Below are 19358 nucleotides of genomic sequence, written 5' to 3'. Positions count from 1 at the left end.
GCTGGTGCTTCTTTTTCCAAAGGCCAGATACTGCTCAACAGGAGAAAACATCCAGGGGAACCTGCACCGATCTAAGATGCCACCCCAAATAACAGGGACATCCGAAAGCAGCATGTCGGACAAGTGTTCGAAGATTAACAAAAGGATCACCGCTAGAGCAAATAGGTCTCATCTCTGCTAAAAGTTCCCAACAACTGATTGCCAAACTTATGAAACAGAGATGTTTAGTTTCTAGGGACTAATTTTCAGTCCCTCCATTTTATTCTATAAATTGTTAAATACTGAAACTAAAAATCGAGTTTTAGTTGAACTAAAAAGTAATAAAATGGAGGGACTAAAAATTAGTCCATATAAAAACAAACACACCTTGGAATAAAACTATGTGAGCTCACCACGCTTCAGGTGTGCAGAGTTTGGTGGGATGGGATCACCAATGCGGGTAGCTGCCAAATGATCTTGAACTAGGCACAGGCCCTGTTTGGTTTCAACGGATTTGGGACATGTGAGATGATGCAGGGTGTCACTATCCAAAGCAAAATCACATGATCACTTTCATCCTTTGATAATAGGAGATATTGGAGAATTGGCACATTATCCAATGCAAAAAAACTATAGATTCAAACGCTGAAGATAGTACAAATCTCTTGAGAATATTTGGATTACTAGAATTTGGGTGAAACCAAACGCTACCGTAGATAGTCTCTGCAGTTGTAATACATGCCGCTATCATATGACAAGCAAAAGTATCCTCTCTGCAGTTGTAATACAGGCCGCTATCATATCCTGCAGAGCACAACATCACGTTGTATTAGCATGCGTATTGCTAATCGCAGAATTTATCTGTTTCAGTGAAAGGAGGCTGGCTAATCATCGATGGAGAAAACGAGAGACCGGTGTCCCTAATGGAGAAGCAGTGCCTAGAGGCTCAAATCACCTACATAATCGATTGACGACAGTGGTTTCGCTGGACGCTGCTGGTTGGACAAATGCTGCAGTGGCAAGACAAGCAAAAAAAATGGTGGTCTGCCAGAAAGAGCGCCTAGGCCTAGGTGGGCCTGGAGTGCAGTTGCCCGTAATCCTTCCACCGTTGGAAGTGGACGGTATTCGCTGCTCTGTGAAACCAGCCTCACGCATTGCCCGCCACTCTAAAGGCTCGAACGCTACGGCCTTCGCCAAAGCGGCCACAGCCCAACTACCAACTTGGAACGGGCGGGCCACAGATTGCAGCACCAGACCCAGATCCAGCTGCCACAATTGGCATCCACACCACTTTATTGCCCCCGCTCAGGTTACAAACAGCCGCTAACTGCTCGGCGATTGCAACACTGAGGACATGACTTTTAAGCTGGTGCCATCTCCTGTGAGCAGGCGGTGTGGTGCTAAATAGCATAAATGTCATGCAGCCGATAGAAGTTGTTGATATGTGGGCCAGAGAGAGTGGGCCTTTCCTTTTAATCCTGTGTTGGTGATAGCGTGAACAACCAAAAATGACAACACACAACAGCGAAAGAGCCAGTACATCTTAATTTGACTCTCCGAAAATTCAATTCACTCTATAAGCGAATATATCATGATCTAATTGTTTTTATGCTTATAGTGATAAACGATACTTTTATCTACAGCGAGACGTCTATAATAACTTTATTAATTCCATCTAAAAGAATTATCGACCTAGTTTTCAAAGATGTTTACTCTGCATGCGCATGTTCATAGAAGTTTATAAGCATCTGCGAATAAGCATTTAACTAGAATAACTCCTGACATCCAAAGGGATCGAGGCTGCCTTGCCTACAGGCTGGCGAAATCAAATTTGTACCTGTTTTGTAAGACTCGTTACGTATTGAGCCCGAAGGGCTTCGAAATCTGACAGGCGAAAAATCCTGGCAGAGAAATCCTGGATTGCGTAGTTCATCAACTCGTGGCTCTAGCTAAGCAGAAATCACTGTGCCTAAGCGATAGATTTATTTGTTACTAGTTACTTGGTGATGCATAACCTTACAAAGGTCAGCTTTGTAATAGTGAAATTTCCATGCAATCTCTTTCATTGTTCCAAAATAATTATTCAGGATCTCTTAAACATATAATTAGGTGTGTTACTCCTGCACTGATTGAAAGCAAGGAACGAGCATATGGTGTCAGCCAAAGTATTTAGTATGCAGAGTGTTCTTGCGCATTTGCATAGTAAAGAGATCAGGAAGTGACACGTTTCACGAAAATAGAAGAATGACATGTACATATCCAACAATTCAATCCTACTACAGAGTACACATCTACTATTGGTTTAAATTTAGACACTATTCTTTCTGAATATCCACGCAACAAGTACGAGCCTATGAGGCTTTTCATTATTTCGAAATTCTGACTACCTCTGAACATTATAAGCAGTGTGCCGCCCTCCATTTCATCTTCCTACCCGAACTGATGTCTTTGTGTTTTTCCTATTCATGGTGCATCGTCGTCATGCGGCTCAGGCTCGGGCTCAGGCTCAAGCTCAGGTTCAACCACAGGTTCACTAACTTCTTCCCTCATTTCAGGCGAAATGTTGCCATAAACCACTTCGACGGGCGCTGCTCTTCTTATGGTTCCTACCTTCGCATACTTGGTGGCGAACTTGTACTCCCAGTCATTCAAGGCGCCGAGCTCCATTGGCGTTAGACCAGATATATCACCATTCAGATCCTGTGATTCAAAGGACATCTTAGCCAATGCCCTACTGGCATCTTTACCAGCAAACAGAGCATAAGCTGCGCCAGGTCCATAGAACATCCTGCACAGGGAAAGCCGATTAAAAAGAGGGAAAAGAATAGAATGCCATAAGTGCTAACCACAATATGCTATGCATGGTAAATTGCCACTGGCATCATCAAGACAAATATTTTGATAGGCCCATGGCATTTGAACTGCAAATGGTACATGATCTAGTTATTTTCATCGGAGGAAACAAAAACCTTGTTTAAAACAATTTATGCCTCAAACTAGATTTGATCACAATGCAGCTATGTCTAAATGGAATTGTTGCTCTCCAAAAGCTTTCAATAGCACCACATGGAAGTCATTATTCCATCAAAATAGGAGATTCAGTTAGACGTCAACAAAATCTGAAACTGGTACATTTATCACTACAGCTTATAACTCATAGCACAACTAGATTTGTTCACACACAAAATAAAAATTTAGGGTTGGTGGTTGTTGAGCACATGTTCAGAAGAAATTAAGCACAATGTGCAGGAGTTTTCTAGCACATTCCTACATTTCTTAATTGTCGCGCAAATCTTTCATCCATTTTCTTCTCAAAGGGTTCATGGTTGTACTATCCATGAGGGGAAATCAGCAACCTTCAGATTGTAGAGAAAACAAAATAAGGGCATGGCCGTGTTCTTGCGGATACAACCAAAAAAGCATGGGCAAGAGAAAGAATACGAAGAGACATAAGTATGCCCTTAGCTTATTGCTTATACTGCTTTGGCATATCATATCCTAGTCCTAAGTCAATCGATACCAAGAGTGTTAATACCATATGTGTGCTGGTGAGGATAGGCAGCTAGACACTACGTTAAAATTTGTTCAATCGCTAAATACCATGTTATACACTTAATAGCTAAACGTACAGGCCAAGCATCAGAAGCTCCATCGCAAAGACAGCTGGCCACCCCTTTGACTGACAGGCCACTAGGCAAGCATACCCAAAATCCACTAGTCAGTTTCGATCCATCTGGTTGGTCACAACCTTCAATTCTTTGGCATCCCACATTCAGAACGGTTCGTTTAAGTAGCACAACAGAACTCCGCCTTGTTTTGGAGAGCATCGGTTGTACAAGTGAAGAGAAGAAGAAAAAGCTACTGGTTCACCACGATTGACTAGTGACTAGTACAACAGAGCACAGCAGCTCTGCGAGTTGCGATTAGGACGAAATGGATGAATAATTAAAGGTTAGGACTGAAGCAATCAAGGATTCAAAGGAAGCAACCTGCTCTCTGAGACGTCATAGATCTGCCCCTTGATGGCCATCAGCAGCGGTTTCTCGGGGTCGGACCCGTCGTACTGCCGTAGTTCCTCCTCCGTTATCTCGCCCACCTGCACCGGCTCCGGGACTGGAGGCGGCGGGGCCGTCTGGGCCTCCAGCCGACGGGGCGGAGGATGGCGCGGCGCAAGGAGACTGGACCCGACCTTGTATATCGCCACCGCCGCCGCCACACCCGCGAGCACGGCCAGAGGAGGCGCGCCCTTCGCCGCCGACCACAGCTCCGCCACTGCGGCATCCACCAATAAAACAGGTCAGACTCCGACGCGAACTCTACACGAGAGGTTACGGATTCAGTGCGAGCGAGAGCTTACGCTTCGCAGGGACCTTGACCCCGCCCTGCCCGGCCCCGGCGCTACACCGCACGCGGCAGGACGCGACCCTGCTGCGGCGAACACCCTGAAGACATACGGCCGTACTCGCGCGCCGCCGGCTAGGCGGCGCCGAGACGGGGAGCGATGGTGCGGCGCGGACAGAGGAGCAAGAAGCCATTCAGAACACTTGCTGGATGCAGTGGGGTGGAAGATGTCTCCTTCACCCTAATAACTAATTCGATACAAACGGAAGAAAATACATAAATCTTGCTCACACACTTTGTGCCAGTTAAACAACTTTGATTGGAATTACTTGGGGTGTGCCAGTCCCGGGCAGCAGTGCTGCAGCCTGCAGTGCAAGAAACTTCAAGGCCCTCTAACGTAGGATTTTCCCCCCTTTTTCCTAGTTTTTTAAATGAACTGATTCAAATGCTATGCATAGATGCTGGTACACTATGTTTTGATGTGTGTGGTTGTTCAAATTTATTTTGAATTCAAAATCTTTTGAATTTGGTTTGGAAATAGAAAATGGAAGAGAGAGAAAGGGAAAACCTCGTCTCCCTCTTTCTTGTGCAGTCGACCTGCTTTGGCCGTGCCCTAGCCCGCTTTCCTCGTTGGCCCAGTATCGCGAGCCCCACTGGGCTGCTGCGGCCCAGGGCCCTGCACGTGCGTCCTGGCCAGCATCTGCCGCAATCCAGCCGTGTCATCGGCCATCGCCCTCGCTCACTGCCGTGGCGGGCCCGTCGGTCAGGTCACCCTTTCTTTCCCTTCCCCCAAGTACAGGTGCAAAATCGGGAAAGCACAGGTGCAAATCTGTAACACCCGGTTTTAAAGGACAAAGCCGGGTGCATCTCATACATGCGCCAAGAAGACAACATATATAATAACAGAGTGTATAGAGATAAATGTCATAATACATCAGAGTATTTATTACATAGCGGAAGTTTTATTACAAAATAAAGATAAATATAAAACGAACTAAGGATCGTCGGCGCCAATGTCGACTGAGAAACGCCACCTAGATCAGATCATACTCCTCGCCTTGTGGCTCCTCCTGAACCACCTGTTCTTCTCCTGTGGGGGGGTGTGAGACAGCAAGAGTGAGCTCACATACGTTCATAGCTCAACAAGTTGCGGGGAATAATGTGGCATGAACTCACCAAAGGTGGGAGTTCATGTAGTGTAAGGCTGATCAATGAAATAGAGGTTGAGGCTGAGCATTGCTTTTATAAGTTGGTCCAACTTTATTAGCAATTACTAAGTGTAAGTAAATACCAAACCTTAATAATAATAAAGAACAGTAATAGTAAAATAATCCCAAATGCGATGCAAATGTCAAATTGAATTTAAGTTCCATATTTAATCATGTGAGGGTCCGAGCCGCTCTTGACCGTGAGCACGGCTAGTATACTAGTTTTACACTCTGCAGAGGTTGCGCATCTTTACCCACAAGTCGTGTATCCCATGTCGCCTGGGTTTGCAAGGCCCTTAGACACTACCGAGGTGAATGGCTAGGGATCCACTACGAGGCCTTTACAAAGTTCCACTAGCTTCCGAAAACCCGCTACAGTTTATGGGAAGATCCAGTAAAGGGTTCCTGGCTGATAGCCATCGCAGCAAAATCAACCAGGGACCTCCCCGCACTGACCTCTCCCCTACTGCCCTTGCCCCTTTCGGGTAAGGTAGTCTTCCACTAGCTTTCCTAATTAGTCAGCCAAGGGCGTCCCATTAAACCCTTGTGGTAGCACTGTTTTCCCGGGTGGTCGCTCCATGTTCCCATTAATTTAATGATCTTAACATGAACAACAATAATAACAAGATAATAACAGAGTAATCATGAATAATGAATCTCCATACCCAATCCACATAAAGCAATAGCAAGTACTACCCAAAAAAATATTCCAGGGGTGAACAAGGTATAGAGGTAATCAAAACTGGGGTACATAAAGGTTCCCATCAAAATTAACCTATGCAGATCATTAAAATTAATAAGAACATGGCTGGGAAAAGTAAGTGATCAAGGGCACAACTTGCCTGTAATGAGCTCCTGCTCAGCTATCTCTACTTGTTGAACCTCAGTTTCCACAGTAGCTTGCTCGTCTACTCGCATCAACACAATACATACATAGTATAGCCAAAATCAACATCACACCAAACAGATGAATGAAATATACAGTAAAAATCTACACATTAAAATGAACCCATAGGAACTGGAATCACTGAATTTGGAGTTATAGAATTTAAGTTATGAATTTCCTAAGATTTAAGGTGATTATAATAGGATTAGATGATAAATTTATTTTCTAACAGAGTTCATGTTAAAACAGTGATTCTAAATGACAGAGAATAATATTACAAAATTTTAGAAATTGGAATGACTCAATTTGGAGCTAAAATGAATTTTCTATGCATTTTACAAGTTTCTAGATTTGTTTTTGTATTAAAAATGAATTTCTAATATTAATTTCTCTGTTTTTAATGCTCTCGGGACTGGGCGTCAAATACCAGAAAACTCAGGGGTCTCTGCGCAAGATATCATAGACACAGTGAATAGTAACGTATGGACGGCGGGTTTATTATCTAATAAGCGAAGGGCTCTTTAGCAAAACGGCCAATGAAGCGGTATGGGCGAGCCTCGGCCGTTGGATTAGACTTGGGCGCGCCAGATTAAATCTACATCTAAGCGAACCGGTACGCCATCCGGCCCGCTGGATCCGGAATCGATGGTAGCGATTGAAAATAGCGAAACCCGATACGGATCGTGGATTCGACGATCAACGGCACAGATTAAATGACGCGAAGCGGTATGGGAGTCCTGATCTGGGTCGACCATCCCCGCATCAACGGCTCACGCTGGTTCGAACCTAGACCGTCCGATAAGATCAGACGGTCCCACTGCCCCCTACCCTGAGCTACCGGGTCACGGCGGCGCCGCCCACACCCTACGGCGGTCCTTCGCCGTCGTGCGCCCTGCTCCGGCCCCCAGAGTCAGTCCCGACTCGATTTCTAGTGCATATCCATGAGCGATCGACAGTGAACACGATGGGAGGGTCATTACCGGCGTTAGGAAGGTTGGTGAAGCTGCTCCCGCGCGCAGTGCTTCCGCGGCGACAACACCGCGACGGTGAGCAATCGCCGCCGCCAGGGTCGACGAAATCCGAGGTCACCGGCCGCCCTTCTCCCGTAGCGAGGCCCCGGTCCTATCCCCGAAGCACGGCGAGGCACCCGAGTACTAAATCGTGGACGCGGCGCCGATGGCGATGGTGCGGGTTGCGCTGCGGTGGTGGATCCTCCCGATGGCGGAGCAGAGCAATACGGGGCGAGCGGGGGTTTGCGGAGGTCCCAGAGGGTCTTATCCCCCACAACGCCGCGAGCTCGGACCCACAGTTCCGCTTTTCCCGCGGGGTGGCGAGCGACCCGGTCGTAACGGCAGCCGAAGCCTCCGCGCGATTTCTGTTACGCGAAGGGGACGATCCCGACAAGTGGGACCGAAGAACCAGTGACTCAAGCAGCGGGCGCGGGTGATACACTGACCGAGCGGCTGACAGAGCGGGTCCCGCGGCGCAGCGAGAGAGCGAAGCGCGACGCAAGGGAGGCTGACGAGTGGAGCCCACCCGTCGGCGCAAGCTCGTGTCGAAGGTGGCCCGCGCGGGTGGCTGACGGGCGTGCGGGGGCTGAGTCCAGGAATGGGCCGAGCGCGGGATTCCCCCCCCGGTGGGCCGAATTCGTGGCTCAGGGCCCAGGTAAGGTTTATTTCTTTTTCTTTTTATGTTTTTCTGCTTTCTTTCTTTTAAATTTGAATTTGAATTTAGTTTTCAACCCTTGTGCACATTTGTTGTCAAATCATATTCTGGAATATGAAATACAAATTTTTGGAATATATTTACATTATTTTCTTTATTTTCATAACATTTCTCTACTTCTTTTAAACCCTAGTTTTCAATGTGGCTTAATCAAGCTTCCAATAATTATTACCTTATCATTTTTTTATCATTACGGTTTTATTTAATGCACAACACATAAAACTCCAACAAATGCACTTTTTCTTTATTTAGCATAATTGTTTTATCTAGTCACTCTCAATTACATAGGTGCTCTTTTTATGATGCAAATGAAACACACAAAATGAGGAACTCTCTTCATTACACTTGGTATACAACTTGAGTATTACAAATCCTACCCCCCTTAAAATAATCTCGTCCTCGAGATTTAAGAAGAACTAGAGAAAAGGTGGGGAAAATCTATACGAAGCTCTTCTTCTCTTTCCCAAGTTGCTTCATCTTCACCGTGGTGGCTCCATTGCACTTTGCACATCTTTATAACCTTATTCCTCGTAACTCGAGTCAAAGTATCCAAAATCTTGATGGGGTACTCAGCATAAGTCAAATCCTCTTGAACACTAAGGTCTTCCATTGGTAACTGTTCTTCAGGCACCCTGAGACATTTCTTCAGCTGAGATACATGGAATACATCATGAACATCCGCGAGATGATCTGGTAACTCCAATTGATATGCAACCTCTCCCACTCGCTTTAAGATTAAGAAGGGTCCAATAAAGCGAGGGGACAACTTTCCTTTGACTTTGAACCTTCTCATGCCCCGGAGTGGTGACACCTTCAAATAGACATAATCTCCCTCTTTAAACTCAAGCAGTCTTCTCCGGGTATCAGCATAACTTTTCTGCCTGGATTGTGCAGTTCTCAAATTCTCCCTTATTTGCTGAACTTGTTCTTCTGCTTCTTGTATAATCTCAGGTCCAAACAACTGCCTTTCACCAGTTTGATTCCAATACAAGGGAGTCCTGCACTTTCTGCCATACAAAGCCTCAAACGGTGACATCTTCAAGCTGGCCTGATAGCTATTATTATATGAGAACTCCGCATACGGTAGACTCTTATCCCAACTACCACCATGCTTAAGGGCACAAGCTCTTAACATATCTTCCAGTACTTGGTTAGTCCTCTCAGTCTGCCCATCAGTCTGTGGGTGGTAAGCCGAACTAAAATTCAATCTTGTATCCAATGACTCGTGCAACTTCTTCCAATATCGAGAGGTAAACTGTGATCCTCGATCAGACACGATCTTCTTTGGCACACCATGTAAGCATACAATCCGTGCCATGTACAACTCTGCCAACTTGGCACCTGAATACGTGGTCTTCACTGGAATAAAGTGGGCTACCATGGTTAGCCTGTCCACAATCACCCATATAGAATCATATCCAGCAGACGTGCGGGGTAATCCAACAATGAAATCCATGCCAATCTCTTCCCATTTCCACTCAGGTACCTTAAGTGGGTGCAATAATCTAGCTGGCCTCTGGTGTTTAGCCTTAACTCTTTGACACACATCGCACATAGCCACTTGTGCAGCCACATCTCTCTTCAATCCATACCACCAGTATTTCTACTTCAAATCCTGATACGTCTTGGTACTACCAGGATGAATAGAATAATCCGAGTCATGGGCCTCTTTTAAAATAGTCTCACGAAAACTATCAATCTCAGGGACACATATTCGATCCTTGAACCATACTGTGCCTTGCTCGTCTTCCATGAATTCCGGACCTTGACCTTCAGTAATCAAATCCTTAATCTCTTTTATTTTAGCATCATCAAGTTGACCTTTGCGGATTTCTTGCTCCAAAGTAGGTTCCACATCAATCGTAACTCCTTTAGTATGAGCAACTATCCCCAGGTTGAGTCTCCTGAAGTCCTCGACAATCTCATCAGGTAGCTGGGCAACAATAGCTGAATGAACATGCTCCTTTCGACTCAAGGCATCTGCAACCAAATTTGCCTTGCCCGGGTGATAGTGAATCTCCAAATCATAATCCTTAATAAGCTCCAACCAACGGTGTTGCCTAAGGTTGAGATCCTTCTGAGTGAATATATACTTCAAACTCTTATGATCCGTATATACTTGGCACTTGGTCCCCATGATATAGTGTCTCCAAATCTTAAGCGCATGCACAACGGCTGTCAATTCCAAGTCATGAGTGGGGTAGTTCAATTCATGTTTCCGTAACTGACGAGACACATAGGCAATCACATGTCCTTCTTGCATAAGCACACATCCTAAGCCTTGGCCACATGCATCACAATAGATATCAAATCCTTTTTGTAGGTCGGGCATAACCAATACTGGTGGCGACATCAATCTTTTCTTCAATTGATCAAAGCTGTCTTGAAACTTCTCGTCCCACTTAAATTCTCTTCCTTTCTCCAAAAGCGATGTCATGGGCTTAGCAATCTTAGAAAATCCTTCAATAAATCTCCGATAATATCCTGCTAATCCCAAGAAACTCCGAATCTCCATAACTGTAGTGGGCACTCTCCACTCCATTATCTCCTTTACTTTAGCAGGATCCACAGCTATTCCTCCATTAGAAATAATATGACCAAGGAATGACACCTTGTCAATCCAAAACTCGCACTTGCTGAACTTAGCATAGAGTTGATTATCTCGTAACTTCTGTAGCACCAACCTTAGATGTTGTTCATGATCACTTTCACTCTTAGAATAGATAAGAATATCGTCGATGAACACCACGACGAATCTATCCAAATACTCCATAAACACCTTATTCATCAAATCCATAAAATAAGCTGGTGCATTAGTTAGACCAAATGACATAATGACGAACTCATATAATCCATATTGGGTCGAGAAAGCCGTCTTGGGAATATCCAATGGCCTAATCTTCATTTGATGATAACCCGATCGGAGATAAATCTTCGAGAATATCCTAGCATCTCTCATCCGATCAAATAAATCCTCAATGCGGGGTAACGGGTACTTGTTCTTCATGGTAACATCATTAAGGAACCTATAATCCACGTACATCTCTTGCAATCCATATTTCTTCTGTACAAACAAAACCGGTGCTCTCCAAGGTGAAGACTCGGACGAATGTACCTAGCCTCTTGTAACTCAGTTAACTGCTTCTTAAGTTCCTTGAGCACAGTGTATAGACTGCCCTTCTTAACCATGACATACCAAGGGTCACATCTATAGTGCTCTCTTCTAACACTATAGGGGTAGCCCATCTGGGTTAGAAACACAGGGGACGAAAGAAAGGATTGTAGACAAGGCAGTGATTACGAAGCATGTTACTTTGGGGGATTTATTAGCTAAGTGTGTCACCTACTAAAGCTAATTCATTATCTTATGGTGGTACATGCTAAGATGCCCATCTATACTATTTCAATCAATCAAAGAAGCAAATCAGGCATTGATCATCAGAACAATCAAACAACATTTTTTTTTTAAATATAGAAAATAGTTTTGATCTTGTCTTAGGTTCCCTAACTCTTAAGAATGTCATAGGGGTAGGGATTCCAAGGTGTGAAATCCGTCTTGTCTTGGAGTAGAAAAGGTAAGAATGATCAGAGTAGAGTAGCAAAAGGTGAGACAAGATCAAGATGAGATGAGTATAGAATGAGTCAGAGTAAGGTAAGTAGGAAAGGGTTTGTCCATTTCTATCTAGGTCTCGTCCTACAGTCAACATTTCCTCTGATACCACTTCTGTAACACCCGGTTTTAAAGGACAAAGCCGGGTGCATCTCATACATGCGCCAAGAAGACAACATATATAATAACAGAGTGTATAGAGATAAATGTCATAATACATCAGAGTATTTATTACATAGCGGAAGTTTTATTACAAAATAAAGATAAATATAAAACGAACTAAGGATCGTCGGCGCCAATGTCGACTGAGAAACGCCACCTAGATCAGATCATACTCCTCGCCTTGTGGCTCCTCCTGAACCACCTGTTCTTCTCCTGTGGGGGGGTGTGAGACAGCAAGAGTGAGCTCACATACGTTCATAGCTCAACAAGTTGCGGGGAATAATGTGGCATGAACTCACCAAAGGTGGGAGTTCATGTAGTGTAAGGCTGATCAATGAAATAGAGGTTGAGGCTGAGCATTGCTTTTATAAGTTGGTCCAACTTTTATTAGCAATTACTAAGTGTAAGTAAATACCAAACCTTAATAATAATAAAGAACAGTAATAGTAAAATAATCCCAAATGCGATGCAAATGTCAAATTGAATTTAAGTTCCATATTTAATCATGTGAGGGTCCGAGCCGCTCTTGACCGTGAGCACGGCTAGTATACTAGTTTTACACTCTGCAGAGGTTGCGCATCTTTACCCACAAGTCGTGTATCCCATGTCGCCTGGGTTTGCAAGGCCCTTAGACACTACCGAGGTGAATGGCTAGGGATCCACTACGAGGCCTTTACAAAGTTCCACTAGCTTCCGAAAACCCGCTACAGTTTATGGGAAGATCCAGTAAAGGGTTCCTGGCTGATAGCCATCGCAGCAAAATCAACCAGGGACCTCCCCGCACTGACCTCTCCCCTACTGCCCTTGCCCCTTTCGGGTAAGGTAGTCTTCCACTAGCTTTCCTAATTAGTCAGCCAAGGGCGTCCCATTAAACCCTTGTGGTAGCACTGTTTTCCCGGGTGGTCGCTCCATGTTCCCATTAATTTAATGATCTTAACATGAACAACAATAATAACAAGATAATAACAGAGTAATCATGAATAATGAATCTCCATACCCAATCCACATAAAGCAATAGCAAGTACTACCCAAAAAAATATTCCAGGGGTGAACAAGGTATAGAGGTAATCAAAACTGGGGTACATAAAGGTTCCCATCAAAATTAACCTATGCAGATCATTAAAATTAATAAGAACATGGCTGGGAAAAGTAAGTGATCAAGGGCACAACTTGCCTGTAATGAGCTCCTGCTCAGCTATCTCTACTTGTTGAACCTCAGTTTCCACAGTAGCTTGCTCGTCTACTCGCATCAACACAATACATACATAGTATAGCCAAAATCAACATCACACCAAACAGATGAATGAAATATACAGTAAAAATCTACACATTAAAATGAACCCATAGGAACTGGAATCACTGAATTTGGAGTTATAGAATTTAAGTTATGAATTTCCTAAGATTTAAGGTGATTATAATAGGATTAGATGATAAATTTATTTTCTAACAGAGTTCATGTTAAAACAGTGATTCTAAATGACAGAGAATAATATTACAAAATTTTAGAAATTGGAATGACTCAATTGGAGCTAAAATGAATTTTCTATGCATTTTACAAGTTTCTAGATTTGTTTTTGTATTAAAAATGAATTTCTAATATTAATTTCTCTGTTTTTAATGCTCTCGGGACTGGGCGTCAAATACCAGAAAACTCAGGGGTCTCTGCGCAAGATATCATAGACACAGTGAATAGTAACGTATGGACGGCGGGTTTATTATCTAATAAGCGAAGGGCTCTTTAGCAAAACGGCCAATGAAGCGGTATGGGCGAGCCTCGGCCGTTGGATTAGACTTGGGCGCGCCAGATTAAATCTACATCTAAGCGAACCGGTACGCCATCCGGCCCGCTGGATCCGGAATCGATGGTAGCGATTGAAAATAGCGAAACCCGATACGGATCGTGGATTCGACGATCAACGGCACAGATTAAATGACGCGAAGCGGTATGGGAGTCCTGATCTGGGTCGACCATCCCCGCATCAACGGCTCACGCTGGTTCGAACCTAGACCGTCCGATAAGATCAGACGGTCCCACTGCCCCCTACCCTGAGCTACCGGGTCACGGCGGCGCCGCCCACACCCTACGGCGGTCCTTCGCCGTCGTGCGCCCTGCTCCGGCCCCCAGAGTCAGTCCCGACTCGATTTCTAGTGCATATCCATGAGCGATCGACAGTGAACACGATGGGAGGGTCATTACCGGCGTTAGGAAGGTTGGTGAAGCTGCTCCCGCGCGCAGTGCTTCCGCGGCGACAACACCGCGACGGTGAGCAATCGCCGCCGCCAGGGTCGACGAAATCCGAGGTCACCGGCCGCCCTTCTCCCGTAGCGAGGCCCCGGTCCTATCCCCGAAGCACGGCGAGGCACCCGAGTACTAAATCGTGGACGCGGCGCCGATGGCGATGGTGCGGGTTGCGCTGCGGTGGTGGATCCTCCCGATGGCGGAGCAGAGCAATACGGGGCGAGCGGGGGTTTGCGGAGGTCCCAGAGGGTCTTATCCCCCACAACGCCGCGAGCTCGGACCCACAGTTCCGCTTTTCCCGCGGGGTGGCGAGCGACCCGGTCGTAACGGCAGCCGAAGCCTCCGCGCGATTTCTGTTACGCGAAGGGGACGATCCCGACAAGTGGGACCGAAGAACCAGTGACTCAAGCAGCGGGCGCGGGTGATACACTGACCGAGCGGCTGACAGAGCGGGTCCCGCGGCGCAGCGAGAGAGCGAAGCGCGACGCAAGGGAGGCTGACGAGTGGAGCCCACCCGTCGGCGCAAGCTCGTGTCGAAGGTGGCCCGCGCGGGTGGCTGACGGGCGTGCGGGGGCTGAGTCCAGGAATGGGCCGAGCGCGGGATTCCCCCCCCGGTGGGCCGAATTCGTGGCTCAGGGCCCAGGTAAGGTTTATTTCTTTTTCTTTTTATGTTTTTCTGCTTTCTTTCTTTTAAATTTGAATTTGAATTTAGTTTTCAACCCTTGTGCACATTTGTTGTCAAATCATATTCTGGAATATGAAATACAAATTTTTGGAATATATTTACATTATTTTCTTTATTTTCATAACATTTCTCTACTTCTTTTAAACCCTAGTTTTCAATGTGGCTTAATCAAGCTTCCAATAATTATTACCTTATCATTTTTTTATCATTACGGTTTTATTTAATGCACAACACATAAAACTCCAACAAATGCACTTTTTCTTTATTTTAGCATAATTGTTTTATCTAGTCACTCTCAATTACATAGGTGCTCTTTTTATGATGCAAATGAAACACACAAAATGAGGAACTCTCTTCATTACACTTGGTATACAACTTGAGTATTACAAAATCCTGTAGGAAACATGAGCTTTTTGGTTAGCAAACAGAATGAACATAGCAATCCCATCTTCTCCGTTCTCTGCCAAAGCTTTGTTGTTACCCTTTAAAAGCGCTCTTTCCTCTGCTAAAGCTTTGTTGTTACCCTTTAAAACTGGTCTTTCGTAACATGAACTGTACTGTACCAGAGTTGGGAATTTCGGTACGAGCTCTATGTATAAAGAGAGAATGGTCCATCGTGTGTCATGGTAGCGCTGGACATTTGTCTTATTACACAACAGTAAAAAGGCATCTACCTAACCATTATGAACTGGAAGAACACAGCTAGTGGAATACCTGAGGAAGATCCCTTCATTATGAACGTCAATTTTCAAAACGGTTGCAGCTGTTTTCAAAACGATGACAGGACTCCACAAGCACAATTGGACTTTTACCGTGCCATTCAACCCCTCAGAACACATGATTCTGGCTCAATGCCACGCACGTTGACAGGAACCACACGACACTTTCATGGCATATCCCCACGCGCGCGAAACATTACAAGGAACCTTCGGTGAAGACTACGTATGATAATCTTAGGGTACTACTGCAAAGAAAATTACTCATTTTAAAAGAGCACCGATTATCCGATCGAACACAAGGCCACAAGGGACTAACAGCAATTATAGAGCACCACGGCGCTGGCACAGATGGACGTATCCAATCACACGGGCCATAGCTGCTGATATACGACACGAGACACGAGAGGATAGCAGGGCCCTGACACGACCCGAATGGGACCATGTCGAATTATTGCCGCATGCACAGAAAAGCTCTAGTTTTCCTGGGCACCTTCATTAGCCGCGGCTTCCTTCTCCTCAACCACCGCCTCGCTTGGCTTCTCTTCGGTTTGTCGGTGCCTTATCAGCCTCAGTGGTGCTCGCGGTGCTGCCGCCTTCCACAGGGACGCTCTTCTTGACCGTGCCGACCTTCACGTACTTGCTCATGAACTTGTACTCCCAGTCCTGCAGGGCGTCGAGCTCAAACGGACCTAGGCCCGAGATGTCGCCGGTGAGGTCCTGTGGCTCGAACGACATCTTCGCTAGAGCTCTGCTGGCATCTTTGCCGGCGAACAGGGCGTAAGGTCCGCCAGGTCCATAGAACATTCTGCGTAGGGTCATTTTAACAAACTGTTACATGTACAGAACTCGATATGCAAAGTAAGAAAAGGGCCGGGGGTGCTCGCCAAATCTGCACAACTGTCCTTGAATAATAAAACACTACATAAAGCATGCATAATATAAAAGTGACCCTTCCACCTTGCATGTGTCTCGCATGGACAGCCGTGCAATGTGCAAATATCGAAGGTAGAGATGTGCATGTAATAATATAACAGATCTAAGATGTTTTAGAAACACAGCAGCCACCAGCAACTGCATCTTGCATACAAAAGAGCTAGCTAAGAGGTATCACATATCTTATTCCATTGCCAGACCTAACCACAAAAGTTCTAGAAAAAAAGAATAAAGCAACAGAAAAGAAAACCCATCAAAGCAGCTTTCACTAATTCTTCCTGTCAACCAGTGCACAACTAAAAAGCATATGCAAAAGTAGCACTCGTCTCCAATGAATCAGAACACTTTACAAGCAAAAAGATCACAACCTTTTTTTTTGGTTTAGGAGACCTACCTATATTTACCACATCTCTTCACTAGCAAGTACGGGAACAGTGCAGTGTACAAATTACAGAAGCAACAACAAAACCCAGCTTATGCACAGACGAAAGGAACCAAGGGCCATGCTGAAATTCCCCGTGCATGTATGTCGTGTGGTGTGCATGAGATATTTGTGTGCTTGTCCATTCTTTTATTTCCTTTTTTCTTTTTTTTCCTTTCTTTTTTTTGGTATGAGTCATGTTTGTTCATAAAATCCCAAGGGTAAACCAGGTTATTCTCATCAAAACCTCAGTTTCGTGGATTTGGAGCTATTGTGTAGCCAAACAGATCCACAGTAGATCCATAGTGGCATTGATTCATGGTGAATTTGAGATCCAGATTCACTTTTTCGGTGGTGGAGCTCTGCCAAATAGACCCATACTCTTCATTATCAACTCTAATGCCACCATCTCAGCTGGCATACAGTCAATTGGTGCTAAAACGATTCTAAACAAATAGAAATTGGTTAGATATATTGCTTAATAGATCATCCAAACAACAAAAGGAAAATTCAGCGAAAGCAATCCCAACAAACATTAGGGAATCAATGTCAAGGCCCCAAAAGTTTCTTGTGAACCTGCTTCCTGGGATTCACACCTTAACCATAGCGGCAGCTCATAATGCTAACCATAGAGGTAGTACATATTGCACAACTACTAATCAACCAAACCAAGTTGCTGTGACCAGTAAACTCAATAGATCATGAATCTATTACCTCAACGAGCTGAACTACAGACAGTTACAAATGCTGCAACCTGCAACACGTCCTGATAACAAACAACAAAGCAATTGATTGATAGTTTCCATATCCAGTGTTCTTAAGGCGCCTAGGCGAGCAAGTGCACCAGACAACCGCCTTAGCGCCTAGGCGGGTATCGCGAGCAAGGCAGCCAGTTTTGCCCGGGCGCCTGGCGACGCCTTAAGAACACTGTCCATATCTGCCAGTGCCACCCAGGCAACTGATGCCCCTAACACGCCAAGACATTAAACGAGAAATTCCACCAGATTCATAACCTTGTAAATTCAAGCAATATTATCTCCTGGATACTCCAATCATCAGAAAAAACAAATCTATAGTTACATCTGAAAACTTGGAGAAGTAGCTAGCTATCAGTGAACAACTCAATCATTATGCGCTAAAAAAATCAGCAAGCAGCACTCGGTCAGGTCACCCAAATAGTACAGCAGAGCCGGCCAATTATGCAACTCCATCAACAATCATACAACAACAACAACAAGTAGGGACGGCATTTCTTCTACATATAGGACATAATAATATATTGTATGGCTCGCGAATCGAGAACGATAGAATCGGGCCACCGCAACAAAATCTGATCACTAGGACAACCATCAATCCATGAAAACAGGGGGTAAGTTTGGTTTTGGTGCAAGGAACAGACCTGCTCTGGGTGACGTCGTAGATCTGGCCCTTGATGGCCATGAGGAGCGGCTTCTTAGGGTCGGAGCCGTCGTACTGGCGGAGGTCCTCCTCGGAGACCTCCCCCATCTGCACGGGAGGAGGGAGCGGCTCTGTCTCGGGCTCCTCCCGTGGGCGCGGCGGCGGCGGGGGCGGGGCCGCGAAGAGCCCCGACACAACGTGGTACAGAGCGGCCGCCACCGCCACAGCCGTGAAGAAGGCCGCCGGAGACAGGCCCGTGTACGCAACGATCGCCTGCTTCAGCGTCTCCCACAGCTCCACCACCGCCATCGCTGCCTTCCTCACTGATGATCTGGCTCGCCGGCGAGCGGTGCGATGACGCTGCTCTATCCCTAGCCTCCTCTCCCCCTCTGACTTCGGGGGAACAGGGTAGTCTGGTCTTTTCGGACAACTTGGAAAGTGAATGAGGAGGCGGAGAAAAATATCTCCAGCATTTTTATGAAGAGGGGTGATCTCGGACTAGAAATGAGAAGGGATCCGATCCCTGATTTTTCGTGGGAAAATCTTCCATTGAAAATTGTGAATGTAGAAGTTTCCTTCCTATGTGTATGAAAATAGAAAAAAATTCTACTACAAGTAAATGGAGATGAAAACGGCGAAACATTTCCGATCCTCGTTCGTTAAATTTGCACGTGACGATGTTTTCGTGTAATATTAATGGTCAAAATAAATAATTATCTTATTAAAAGATCACTAATTATATAACTGCGTTTATTTTGATATAGATATAACGCTTCCTTACATCTGATAATATGTATAGGTGACAATGTTTTGTGTTAATAACAAATGATGTACATTTTAATTATGATTTAATCACGAACGAGGATCTTCGTCGGATATTTATCCCCGCGAGGAACGAGTATGAGAAAGAAATATTCTCGCAAGTGTTCGTGGGATCATCGCTGGTAAACATTTTCGTCACGAGGATGGAGATAGAGAGCTATTACCGACAGAGAATTTCACGTTGTCATTCTATCTGTCGTCATTCTATCTCGGACGCGACAGAGCAAGCA

The 19358-nt window shown here is 45.2% G+C and overlaps 2 protein-coding genes across 2 annotated transcripts; both read right to left on the bottom strand.

Annotated features, from left to right (window-relative positions):
• Positions 1-2147: 2147 nt before the first annotated feature.
• LOC118475687 (membrane steroid-binding protein 2) lies at positions 2148-4776 on the bottom strand. The gene is made up of 3 exons (XM_035963931.1): positions 4337-4776; positions 3969-4251; positions 2148-2767 (listed from the first exon to the last, which is right to left on the bottom strand). The coding sequence occupies exons 1-3, from the start codon at positions 4512-4514 to the stop codon at positions 2443-2445; spliced, it is 786 nt and encodes a 261-aa protein (XP_035819824.1). The 5' UTR covers positions 4515-4776; the 3' UTR covers positions 2148-2442.
• Positions 4777-15762: 10986 nt separating this feature from the next.
• LOC118475686 (membrane steroid-binding protein 1-like) lies at positions 15763-18890 on the bottom strand. Its single transcript, XM_035963930.1, has 2 exons — positions 18308-18890; positions 15763-16359 (listed from the first exon to the last, which is right to left on the bottom strand). The coding sequence occupies exons 1-2, from the start codon at positions 18613-18615 to the stop codon at positions 16071-16073; spliced, it is 597 nt and encodes a 198-aa protein (XP_035819823.1). The 5' UTR covers positions 18616-18890; the 3' UTR covers positions 15763-16070.
• Positions 18891-19358: the final 468 nt, after the last annotated feature.

Source organism: Zea mays, unplaced genomic scaffold (assembly GCF_902167145.1).
Source record: "Zea mays cultivar B73 unplaced genomic scaffold, Zm-B73-REFERENCE-NAM-5.0 scaffold_568, whole genome shotgun sequence".
Classification (NCBI taxonomy): domain Eukaryota; kingdom Viridiplantae; phylum Streptophyta; class Magnoliopsida; order Poales; family Poaceae; genus Zea; species Zea mays.
Note: the sequence above shows the minus strand (reverse complement) of the source record. Positions and strands in the feature narration are given on the sequence as shown.

What these genes read in the sequence shown, in the direction of transcription:
- LOC118475687 (XM_035963931.1), bottom strand. Translation starts at nt 4,514, where the DNA reads ATGGCTTCTTGCTCCTCTGTCCGCGCCGCACCATCGCTCCCCGTCTCG. An exon ending in GGTCAAGGTCCCTGCGAAGC is followed by an intron (nt 4,252 to 4,336) that starts GTAAGCTCTCGC and finishes TGGATGCCGCAG; the next exon opens with TGGCGGAGCTGTGGTCGGCG. An exon ending in TATGACGTCTCAGAGAGCAG is followed by an intron (nt 2,768 to 3,968) that starts GTTGCTTCCTTT and finishes TTCCCTGTGCAG; the next exon opens with GATGTTCTATGGACCTGGCG.
- LOC118475686 (XM_035963930.1), bottom strand. Translation starts at nt 18,615, where the DNA reads ATGGCGGTGGTGGAGCTGTGGGAGACGCTGAAGCAGGCGATCGTTGCG. An exon ending in TACGACGTCACCCAGAGCAG is followed by an intron (nt 16,360 to 18,307) that starts GTCTGTTCCTTG and finishes GACCCTACGCAG; the next exon opens with AATGTTCTATGGACCTGGCG.